This window comes from Carassius gibelio, chromosome B13, assembly GCF_023724105.1.
Source record: "Carassius gibelio isolate Cgi1373 ecotype wild population from Czech Republic chromosome B13, carGib1.2-hapl.c, whole genome shotgun sequence".
Classification (NCBI taxonomy): Eukaryota; Metazoa; Chordata; class Actinopteri; order Cypriniformes; family Cyprinidae; genus Carassius; species Carassius gibelio.
In genome coordinates, this window is record NC_068408.1 from 3,595,547 (window position 1) to 3,608,973 (window position 13,427).

The following is a 13,427-nucleotide window of genomic DNA, read 5'->3' on the forward strand; positions in this document are numbered from 1 at the left end:
AAACATCCCACAGCGGATAGACTGGAGATCTGCCTCACAAAAAAAGTGCAAAATCTCCCTCATATGTTCGCTAAATGTCTTTATTTGCATTTAGCCCGCTGTGTCTATCACTGAAGCATATATTAATGTGAGATTTGGCGCAGCGACCCAAAGGATGCTTCACCCGCAACATGGAAAAGCAGGAGGACACACTACTGCATCCCTGCAATAAAACACAACCAGGAGTCTTGGAAATTCAAAAGGATTTTGGCTTGCAACTGTACACTTTAGACGTGGATTTGTATGGATGAACAATCAATGGGATGGAGACGGAAATGGACGGATAACTACTTTATTGAGCACCAAGGGTTAGTCCAGTATTTAACTAACTAAATCTACTAATGCGGATCCACAAGTGGCATTTTAAAGGACATTTGCTTTAAAGAATTCATCATTTGGGCAGGTTGATATTAACAAGTAAAATGCATTGTTGATATTAACACCTGCAATTTTCGTATGCAGAAAAAAGTAAAAAGTAGAAATTTATTGAAGTCCTAAATTAGTTCCATTTCTTATTCCAAAACGTATCTTGCCTGTTTGATACAAAAGCTCTCGTATCGTTAACGTGCAATAGGATCCAAGAAGATCGGAGTGTCCTGAAGCAGCAGCTCTAAAGGATCCGTGCCTTTGGTAATGAGAAATGGATAAAATAAGCTGGTAAGTGTCTTAAATTAAGTCTGTCTCCTATTAAAAACTTCTCTGCCGTGCTTGATGCATATTATCCCATTGTTAACATGATCTCAGGAGGTCTTGGATTGTCCTGAAGGCGCAGCTCTAGAGGGTCCATGTCATTGCATTGGTCGCTGTCCACTGCGCCCGTGGTGCTGAAATCTGGATGATGCCGGCGCAGCGACTGCAGGGCTGCCGCTCCCTTCACATTAACGAAGACAATGGGCGCTTTCTGCTGCTCGCTGTGCTCATCATCGTGTACCTGCTGTGTGGCGCTGCGGTGTTTTCCGCCATCGAGAGGCCGTCTGAGATGCGAGCACACCGGCGCTGGAACCGGACCCTCCTGAACTTTAGCGATACGTTCAATATCAGCTTGCAGGATCTGGGCGCCTTGCTGAAAGAGTACGAGGCTGCGATTGCTGCTGGAGTTCGGGTCGATGCTCTTCGACCCAGATGGGATTTTACAGGAGCCTTTTATTTTGTTGGGACAGTGGTGTCTACTATAGGTAAGTTACCAAATGCTTGATTTTCTCATATAGGCACGATTACTTTTGATAATTAATATTCTTGGGCTTCTGGAATAGGATTACAGTGCTTTTCTTGAAAGAGAGTTCACTGAAAATTAAAATTTTTGCTCATGTTTGATTACAGTCATTAATGTCTTATTAACTTAATATGCTCTCAAAACTTTCTGTTCTGGTAACATTAGTAGAAAGTTGGTCTTTAATTATGTTCTCAAAACACAGCAATATATATATATATATATATATATATACATATATATTTCTGTTCTCGTAACATTAGTAGAAAGTTGGTCTTTAATTATGTTCTCAAAACACAGCAATACATACACATATATATATATATATATATATATATATATATATATATATAACTTTTTTGTTGCTACTTGTTTAGAATATTAAAAACTAATATTCTCAGTGTTTGCAAAATGGTTAAATGGAATCTTTCATTAACAATTTTTTTTTTCATTTAAAATACTAGAGGTTTTGAAGGTTCAGAGAGCATTCAGAAATAACGTTTTCTTAACCTAATTGGAACGTTAGCCAAATGTAGGAATATATTTTTAGCTGGTGATGGCTGTGTTTGTTCAACCTATTGCAAACGTACAATGGAGACAAGGGATATTGAGACTGTTAGTTGCTGAAAATCTCTATTATAGATCTCAAATCTCATTTGTGCTTGCACATGTTCAAACTTCTTGTGGCACAACCAGCTATTATATGTCAACCTGACAGTCTTAATGGACAAAATTGGAATATGCAATGATGCATATATAAATTCTATGTGAGAACTGTGGCAGATGGTAATATTTACAATATGATTTTCAGTCTTTAACTCATTCAAAGCTATTGTGACTTTAGAAGACTTGGAATGTAGGACACAAATTATATGAACTACTTTTATGGTCCTTTTGTTTTTCCTTCAAACCTGGCATTATAAATCACTGTCCACTTTCATTGTATGGAAAAGACATGTGAGAACAATTGGTTTTGTGTTATTTTTGGGGTTAACTATTTCTTTGAGAGCTGCAGTTTTGAGTGCAATCCACTCAAATTTAACTGATTTACTATGTTTAATAGCCTGCATATAAAAGGTTTTCCCAAAGATCGATTTAAAATGCAGACTGTATCTATTTCTGTGTGTGATATTATAGGTTTGTCTTGTCCTGTTTGCCTTTGTAACACTGTATACCCAAAATAGAACTACAGGGCTCATAAATGCAAAGTAGTACAGCAGCAATTCAAGTGTCAGCAACAGCCTGTGGCACCTTGCTTGACCCCGTGACCTTTCATGGAAACTCACGACGGTACTTTTGCCTTGTCGAGACAACATTTCCTTACTCTCTGCGGAGACTTCCCTTTCCATTGGCATTTCCCCAGCATAAGTACTCTGAAGACCAATAAACACCCTCTAGTGTTGGGGTCTCATGGGTACCAGGCTGAGGCTAAGCCAAGCCAATTCTCTGCATTCAGGACCAAGCCTCAGGCTTGCAGTTTGCTGTGGGACTCATGTCCCAAAAACCAAATGTGCTGATGCCCACATGTCCTGGATAACATTTACCCTGTTATAGGTCACTAAAGTGCAAGTGTCCCTCTGAGGCCGCCCTCTGGTTATTGTGTGTATTTGCTTCCTATGGACCTTGGCTCCTGCACTTTCCATCTGCAGTGAATAATCAATAGCTGTGCACTTTGTAGTTCTGAGTAATGTATTCAGCAGTACTGTCACTGAAGCGGCTTCACACAACCTCGCATGTTCTATGGATAGCCAGTGACCACCTTCACAAATGAAAAATAGGATGTATACTGACGCGAGGCCATTCTCTGTCGAGTTTAAATGCTATTCTCCTTCACTCGCTCAAAAGCTTCAGGATTGGGTGTAGAGATGTGTGCACACAATTAATTCCTATTCAGAGAAAGTTTCTGAATGCTGGGTTGCAAAGATTGTGATGTTCTCTGCTTTATTTGCAAAAAGCACATAAAATTAAGTCTCAACTTCAGATATAATTTACTGATCATTTCATGCATATTGTACACTATATATATATATATATATATATATATATGTGTGTGTTCGTGTGTGTGTGTGTGTGTGTGTGCGTGACTGTCAATATATATTTACACACTGTATATATTTTATTTGTTAGTTTTTTATTTTAGTACTTCAATTTAAACTGAAATATATATATATATATATATATATATATATATATATATATATATATATATATATATATATATATATATATCTTTTTTTTTATATTATTTTTTATATTTTTAGTTATTTTTAATATTTCAAGTAATGAACTTTTTCATGGATTTAATTAATGATAATGTTAACTAAAATGTTAATAAAATAAGTACCTTTGTTGTGTGCCATGCAGTGATATTTTAGTATTTATATATATATTTTTTTCTATTTTAACATTTCATTAAAAAATTTAGTAACTTTTTTTTTTGTTTTTGCCATATAGTATATATATAGTTTAATTGGAAAAAAGCTTTATTATAACTACTATTTCAGATAAACTCATCTCTAAATGCCATGTGAAGCTAAACGAATGTGTTCGATTTACATGCTCGCAGTCGATACCCTGTCTCTGCAGGGACTACTAGAGAGAGTACAGTCTAGCAAGTACAATCCTGCTTTATATAGCTGCTAAGCTTAAATTAATGTGTGTTTTGTGCATTGTACTTCCTTCTCAGTCTCCATCTTCCTTTCATCTCACTGTGAAGTCTCTATATACCTCCTACCTCCGGAAGAGCTTCAAAGCCAGTGAATGTGAGGTGCTCAGGCTTTGTCATGATGGGGGTTTTCTAGAGACGACACAGGCACTTCCTCCTCATCTTAGTGAAACCCCCTGCCATTTCACACACAATCTCACTCAGACATTATTATGGGGGAAAGCTGATTCACAGTCAATCAGTTATGTCTGAAACAATAATGATAAACAGAATTTTAAATTAATGATTAATAATTCTGTTTGCTGGTAAGCTTTCTCAGGACCAAATATTGCACATACTGTATAGATGAATTTCATGCAGTGGAAAGGAGTCATACAGTATATAGAATATATATATAAAAAATGTTTACAATTATGTGTTTGTGCAAACAAACATACAGAGTGTCTTCAGATAAGTTTATTAGCCAAGGTTGAAAATATTTTCTTACAACATTTAAACGGAATCTAATAAATGCATTATGCATTATATGTAACGCCATTCAAAAGTTTTAGATCTCGTAAGATTTTATTTCACTTTTAAGAACTACATTTGTTTGCTGTAAAATACAGTAATGTTCTGAAATATTATTAAATTGTTTGAATTTGAATATATTTCAAAATTCAATTTATTATTATTACATGTCATTTAGTAATTTATTACTGCGATACAAAGCTAAATTGTCAGCATCATTAGTCCAGTGTTAAATTATCCTTCAGAAATAATTCTAATATGTTGATTTGAAACATTTCTTATCATTATCATTGTCTTGCTGCTTCATATTCTTCTGGAAACCATGATGCATTTTTTTTCAGGATTCTTTGATGAATAGAAAGTTAAAAAGTACAGCATTTAATTAAAATAGAAAACTTTTATGAAATTATAAATATCTTTACTGCCACTTTTAAACCAAATCAATGCATCCTTGCTGAATAAAAGTATACATTTCCTATAAAAACTGTTAAATGGCACATATGAAACCACTAGGCAGACTTTAAAAGTAGCTGAGGCAGTATAAATGTACTTAACATGAGACACATTGTGCCCAAATGTAGATAACATTGGTGCACCACAAAAGAAAACTAAATGCAAATGGTGCTTGCCTTATCACAAATGACAGCAGCCAAATTTAAGATGCATCATTTAAATTAGACAGAATAACCAAACTGAATAAAGCACTCTGTCTGACAATTTCTGATTGTCTGTTAGCAGAAGTATTTGAGTTTTTCTAGTCATGCTGGATCTGAACAGCAGCGCGGCTTCAGCTCAGGATGAGAGGAAACTTTCTGTAAGACAAGCGGTTAGTAACATGCTCTCAGAAAATGTCTGATGCAGAGCTCTAGAGACGTTTCTGGAGGCTACAACCATCACTCATCACCCACATCAGCAAGACAGGAGAGCTTTATTAGTGGCCAGATGCTAACGACTGAGAATCCTGAGTAACGCATGAACAGGTCTATAATAGAAACATTTGATGAATTACCAACTTTACGTGGCTGTTTATGTTAACCTTTTCATTTATTTCATTAAAGGGGTTGTATGATGATGCTAATAAGAACATTATGTTGTGTATTTGGTGTAATGAAATGAGTTTATGTGGTTTAAGGTAAAAAAAACCATTATTTTCCACATACTGTACATTGTTGTTTCTTTTCATTGACCCTTCTTTCTGAAACGCATCAATTTTTACAAAGCTCATCATTCTGAAAATTGAGGTGTGCTCTAATTGGCCAGCTATATAGTGCATTGTGATTGGCTGAATGCCTCAAGCGTTTGACGAAAATGTTATGCCCCTTACCATATTGTGATGCTGTGTGACCCGGAGCGCCGAGACAAAAACATTAAAACCCATTATAAATGAGGCATTTGTTGCATCCAGTGCATGGGGAACATAATTACAGATTATAATGACAATACCAGCGGTTCTCAATTCCAGTCCTCGCGCTCCACACCTCGGCATATTTTGCACGTCTCTCTTTGATAACACACCTGATTCAGATAACCAGCTCTGTGCATGAACTGTGTTCCCATCAGAGATGTATAGTAACGAAGTAGAACTACTTCACTACTGTACTTAAGTACTAAAAGTCGGTATCTGTACTTTACTAGAGTATTATTTTTTTCCCCTACTCCCACTTTTACTTCAGTACATATTTTCGATGAGTTTAATACTTTTACTCCGTTATTTTTGTTATGTGCTGCATCGTTACTTGTTACCCACATTACCACTGCCAGAACTGTAGATGGCAGGTTTGATGAAGCTGGGACATCATTGAGCGAATCAAGCGATTAAGAAGACTGCGCGTGCTGACTGAACTGCTGTGAAGAGAGAGATGAACACCGAGCCGAGCCAGATAATGACTCGTTCACGAGTCAAGAACCGGTTGCATCGGTTTTCGGATCACCAGTACTTCTTTCTGGCAGTTCGATTCTATAAACCGGGTTAAGAAAACAGTTCACCGGTTCTTTTGCGCTCGACGTAATGACGTCATTGGCGATGATTGCAAGCCTTCGGTTTACCTGCGCTCATAACATTGGCACAGAATCAGTTCAGAATCAATCACCAAAAGAATCAGTTCGGTTCAGACGCTCTGTGTGTCGGTTTGCTTCACGCTGAATCACACATGCGCAGTATCATCAGCTCCTCGGTTCACGAATCGGACACGAATTCGTAAACGGTTCTTGACTCGTGAGAGAGTCTGTCTTTTGTTCATTATCTTGCTCTGCTCGGTGTTCATCACAGCAGTTCAGTCAGTGTACTGTTTGAGTAAATGAATTACTCCGGGATATTGGTTTGTTTGAACTCAGAGGGAGTGTCAGCCACATTAAAAAAGTTAACATCTTAAGTCATTTGTGGATTAATGCGTATTGGCGTATTGTAAAGTCGTAGTTTTTGTTATTTTTTATATTTAACTGACCCTCTGATGTCACATGGACTACTTTGAAGATGTTTTTCTTACCTTTCTGGACATGGACAGTAGACCATACACACAGCTTCAATGGAGGGACTGAGCTCTCAGACTAAATCTAAAATATCTTAAACCGTGTTCCAAAATAAACGGAGGTATTACATGTTTGAAACAACATGAGGGTAAGTTATTAATAACATAATTTTGCAAATTGGGCAAATAACCCTTTAATCTGTTTTTTGTTTACAAAAAGTTACAGTCAAAGGAATTGTGATTGTCCTTTAGGTTAATCATTTGAAATAGTAAAAACAATATGTTCAAACTTTTGACTACTTTCTTTAATAACTACATAACACAATACTTCTTTTACTTTCAGTACTTGAATAGTAAATTTTAAAATAGACTACTTGCAATACTTAAGTACAAAAAATGTTGAATACTTTAGTACTTCTACTTAAGTGTGGTGCTTAAAGAGCACTTCAACTTCTACTCAAGTCACTTTTTTGATAGAGCACTTGTACTTTTACTCAAGTATGGGTCTCTAGTACTTTATACATCTCTGGTTCCCATTGACATGATCCCTACACAGTGCTCCCGACTCTCTGAGCAGGGGAAATCTGTTGAAGTTTACCGCACTTTGGTACATTTATTCATGGATTTGCACTGCGCACTGTCTTGTGTGTGACATCATATACCTCTGTAAATAAATACAATTTTAATTCACGTCTTGCACACTTCAGTAAACTTTGAATGGAACATAAACGTTCACCTCGAACTGGAATCATGGTGGAATATCGTGTGATGTCCACTTCGCAGGGCACTTACGTTCAAATAGAACAAACGTTTTAAAAATAAACATTTTTAAAGGGGTTCCCCTGGTAATATTATAATTTTATGGGCTAAATATCACATTATTGGGGTCGCTTAAACCAGCGGACATGCAAACAAAAGGCTGATTTATACTTCTGCGTCAAAACTACATAGTACATGGAGATCTGTTCTTTGATATTTATTTGCCGTTGTCATAGCTGATGCTTCTCTTTTTTTTCCTGTAGCCTGTGGATAACACAAACATGTCTGTGGACACTGCAGAATAGTGGTTTGCATGTGTACTGCACTTCGAAACGGACACAGAAGTATAAATAAAAACTTACATCCTATGGCGTATGTCCGATGCAGAGAGGATAAATCAGCCTTTATATTGTTTTTGTACACGTTGTGTTGCATCACGCCATGTAAACATAAAACCATGTCTGCATTTGTGATCAGAGAAACGACAATCAAGCTCTGCTATTTTACAGATCTTCTTTATGCACCAAGAGCTTGTAAGACTCCAAAGAGAAAAAAACATTTGAAATCGCAGCTTTCATAGCTTTATGGAGAACAGGATAATTACAGATAATGTGTATTCTAGGACAGGGGTTTTATATGATCATGGACCCCAAAATATGATCATCCTTGTGCATGAAACCCCCATCCTGAAATTTTATAAACCTTGCCAACATTTTGAACCATTTTATTTAATGACAAATATATTTTTTTAACTATGCATTAAATGTTTTGGAAAATATTTAGATTATATTACATTACATTATTGCATTTTTTTGTACTGTTAGATGTATTTTGTAATTATTTGTTTATTTAAAGTAAATGGATATTGCTATCGACTTTTCTTCCCTGATGTGATAAATTACTAGAATTTGCTTCTCAAATGAGAAAAAAATGTAGGACATGACTCTATTTCGTTCATCAGGAATTGATTGGATTGCTTTGTTAATTGCTGCAATATCATGTGATTGACAAGTTGTTGGACAGGAAGGATTATTGTCCAATCTTTGCACAAATGCATACTTCAGTTTTTTTTTCAGATTACATGGTTAGGTTACATGAGTAATAATAATAATAATAATAATAATAATTACTAATAATAATATATATAATGTGTGCGTGTGTGTGCGTGTGTTTGTGTCAGTGTTTTTCTATAAACTTTTCTCTGGCACTCCCTTGTGCAGATTGAAACCACACATCTGTAAGATGTTTACTGTGTGTCATTTTAAGAATAGCATGACAATTAAAGACTTAAAAGTCATGTTTCATAAAAGAATACAATTTGTCTCAGATGTTTCTCCTAAAATTCTTCATGAGAAACAAAACTAGACACAGCTGAGTCAAATGATTTGCATTGTTGTTGTTTATAGCACAGTTCTGTATTTAATAATGTTGTAGAATAGATGGCTGTCTGAATGATGAATCATCATTGGGACTGCAGTGTGCAGTGTATACTTGTGCCAGTCTTGGCTTTGCTGTCTTCTGGAGGAGAACTGTATTGCTCAGAAAACATAATTATACATACCAACTTCATCACTTGTTAACATAAAAGTAAAAGAATAGAGCTATAAAATCATATAGCAGTTCATATCATGGTCTTGGAAGACTTGTATAATAAATATTGAGTTCATTTTGAGATTTCTGATATTTGATTGCAGATTTTGTTGAATGAGTAATGTTTGAGATCTAGGAGAAACACGAGAGTATTTTTCTCAGTAGAAACATCGCAGCCTGCACTTTTGCTGAAGTTTTTCACTTAATCTTACTGTCATGTGGGAGCAATGGAGATATTAAGCAAGATCCCAATTATGATTTTTATTCACAATTGGAACAAAAGGGACATTTTTGGCCTGATTTAGATTCGGCATCAGTGTTGAACTCTTGAAACATTTTCTCAGACTCTAACAGTAGTTCAGTAATGTGGGCAAAAGCTGAAAACGAGTTGATAAAGCAGTTTTAAACGAGTCTAGATCTGACCATCTCCTCTTTTTGACCTGTGTTGTGACGGAGCGGATCTGTTGGGTTTGTCTGGAGGACGCTGATAGAACAGAAGTGCATACAGTAGTTGTGCGAGCTCAGCCTATTACACGCCTGTCTGGACAGAAAGTGATTTCTAGAGACTCTCGGGAGAGATGAGCTCTGAATCCACCGCCGGAGACTCCACAAGCAGAGGCGTGTTCCACATTCTCACAGTTTCTTCTTCCTCTGTGTTATTTGAGTGTTTAAAATGGCTGTCATCCAGACTTTACTCTGTGTTGTTTCCCTGCAAAAATACAACAGTTATAATAAGTTGGGTTTTTGTACTTCACAATTCCCAGTGTTAATATAGTGGGCATTTATCTTTTTTTGTGTGTGTTCAATAGAAAAAGACTCTCACTCCAAAAATGGAAGATTTATGCAGTTTAATTGCATATGAAATATCCATCCATTTGGATTACACAGTTTTAACAAACTAATAAACTTAATGTGATGCATATTTGTCAGTCATACTTAAATTAGTCGGCTAAAGATTTAAATATTCCTGTATTATTACTAATAAACTGAATGTGTTTTAAAAACAATAAGCAGGTTTACTGTATAAATTATAAAAATATTCACAATAAACAGATCTATACTTATTCTAAGCAGTTTGAATGTTATTTTTATATTAGTATAATATTAAATATAATTAACATTTATTAAAATATATATATATTTTTAGACTGTTTCATTTATGTTTGACTATCAAATATGCATCACATTAAGTTTAGTACGTTGGTGGAACAAGCAATATTCAAATAGTTAAAGATTTTAAACATTTTTACACAATAAATGTACTGTATAAACCTGGTTTATGTATATTTAAAAATGTATTTTATTAGCACTGTTACAGAAATCTGGCCTGTTTCAGTTATATATATGCATCACATTAAATGTATTTATTTTTGTTAAAACTGTGCAATCCAAATGGATGGAAATTGTACATGCAATTCAAGTTCATAAATCTTAAATTTAGGCCCAAATGTTTTGTTATGATGACTGTATGTTTTATTTATTTGTAATTTTTTGGGTGAGATGTCGAATAGACAGTAGTGTGAGTAAACCTCAGGGATTCCCGTTGCAGCACTCGTCTTACTCTCATCACTCTCTTCTGTGTCGTAGTAATCAGTGCAGTTTGCTCCGGTTACTCCACAGTGAGCCACGCGTTTGATTGGATCATGCATCATTGTCTCCTCGGTGATATTCTCTTCCTCCTCAGACTCATCTATCAGTATAACTTGCTCGGCTAATGCAGAGGAATGGTTTCCCTCTCTTCCCCATCCCTCTTTTCTCGCTCTCACTCCTTTCATTTCATTGTGTTCCATCACACACTGTTTGCACTGACGGACTTGACTTGTGAAAAACACTTCATATTGCAGGTTAGGAAATTATGATACATTGATCAGCCATCGTTATGCATTAAACATCATCTGGGTCAATGAAATGCATGTTTCATTCAGAAGGGCCAATGTTGTTACCAAGCTATCAGATTCACAGCGGCTGTTTTGATAATGGGATAGTAGTGTACTGTGTACTGTATTCATTTTAGTGTGCAATTTTGAAGTAAGCTTTTTTTGTGTGAATGCACAATGTTTCTGTTTCATTAGCAATGACATAGAACTGAAAGTATAACAAAATGCAATGATAAACCTATTTGCACTACAAACCAGTGTGCTTAAGATTACCACAATGAATTAAAATAATATGATAATAAATATTGCTAACTAGAAGTGAATGAAAGTGGAAGCCTCACTTATTCAAGTTACAAATGGCCAAACCTTCTCTTACGTCAAAAATAAGGTGAATAAAGTGCACATGAAGGACATGTCTGTGTCGTGTTTCATCCCAAACTCAAAAAGAAGATATAATTTATTTTTGCATGAAGAAAATTAAGCCCAATCACCCCAACAATTCTAATTAATGTTATGCATAGAAAAAAAAACATGATCTGATTTTTTTGAATATCATTGTTTTACAGTACTGAGAATCTAATGAGAATCATCTGAGAATAATGCAGGCACAGAAAAACTAATTTAAAATATGTTTCTACATGTATTATAATAATACAAGTTTGGGGAAATGGGCCTAATTTTAATTTTTAACAAGTAATGTCACATTTCAAAATCATATTCTGTCCTATATGCATCATTCTCTTTTATGCATAATATTTATCATTCTAATAATGATTTCTCATTTTGCGATGTGATCATGTTTAAAGAGATTCACTCATATGTGAAACTGCAAGAAATACACGGTGATAAGACTTTTAAAACAGTATTTTGCTACATTTGTTCTTGATTTGTTCTTTGCCATTTTTTTCCAATTTTGCATAAAATCATGTGCTGAAAAAAAACCATGTGCTTCAGGAGCTTCAGTTGAATTTTCTTGGCTCCATTGGGTATTTTTTAATGGATTTTTGGTCTAAAATAAGGTCTGTTTCCTGTTTTATGTACAGCATAAAATACATCAGCAATACAAGTAGCTAAATAGGACTACAGAGGTTCTGGGTGACATTAAACCTCATTATGCTAAAAACAGGTAACCTCATCTACTTACAGACTCATTGTTTTCATAATTGCGCTTTTGCAAACTACTTGAACTTAAACTTTCCAATATCAGGATTCAAATATCATCCAGGTACTCCATAATGGGAATATTGTGCATAATAAACATGCTGCAAAAATAGTAAGAGTAGGATGATAGCATGGTATTATGAGACTCCTGATAGACATTTATAGCTATGTTTATCATCTGATTTCCTGGAGCAGAGAGCAGCACCTTGTCCCTCATTGCGTTTTCGGTGTCTCACTCTCTCCCTCTCTATCTCTCCCTCTCTCTCTCTGATCTCTTGGGTCGCTCAGTAAAAACAGAGGGCTGGAAAATGTCAAAGTTAAAAATGGAAGAGGGCGTGTAGCCACATTAAAGGTGTGTGTGCTGTTCTCACCAGTGTTTACTCAAGCACCAATACTGAATCAGACGGGACCAGACAGAATGTGATTAAAGAGGGGACAAAGGTTGCAGTCTTTTTTTTTTTTTTAATTCTTGTTATCATCATTATTATTATTATTATTATTTATTTAGGTCCATTCTGGTTAGGTGGATCTTGTGCCTAGGTCATATATTAACCGCCCCCAAAATAAATAAATAAATAAAAAGGACTGAATGATTATCAAGATTTGTATTAATTATTTGTAATATTATTTGTGACATTGTGACATCATTTTCTTGGCAATTACAATAATATAGATAATCATTTAACCTTTTTATTATGAATAAACTACATGGGCATTCTTATCATGCTATTTTCTGGAAATACTGAAGATACTCTCAGACAGCACACCAAATACGCATAACCTTTATTCTGTTTATTATATGTAAGTGTGAACTTGTGAACCGTATTTTAGGCATTCTGAACACAATACAAACACCGTAAGTTTAGATCATGAGACTGTTATGGTTTTCATCTTGTTTTACATTCATTTACATTAATGTTTGTAAAATTGATTGGAATTGAATTGACCTTTTAAAGCGGTCTACCATGTAGACTTAAAAATCAACGTTCTTTATTGGCAACAATGGTTTTTTTACAAAATGTTTAATTTTAAAATTAAAGAAACTTTCCATTCCACAAAAGGTTGTTGATAGTGGAAAAAGTTTATTCTATGCACTTCATTCCGAAAAGCGAATGTTTATTTACAAAAAGCCCAATTTGGAACACTTA

General features: G+C 35.1%; 1 protein-coding gene across 1 annotated transcript in view; it reads left to right on the forward strand.

Annotated features, from left to right (window-relative positions):
- The first annotated feature begins 874 nt into the window (after nucleotides 1-874).
- Nucleotides 875-13,427, forward strand: part of LOC127970807 (potassium channel subfamily K member 12-like) — a 29,185-nt gene continuing 16,632 nt past the window's right edge. Inside the window, exon 1 of the mRNA XM_052573545.1 lies at nucleotides 875-1,214. Within this exon, the coding sequence (XP_052429505.1) occupies nucleotides 875-1,214 (340 nt within the window). The remainder of the gene's footprint in view (nucleotides 1,215-13,427) is intronic.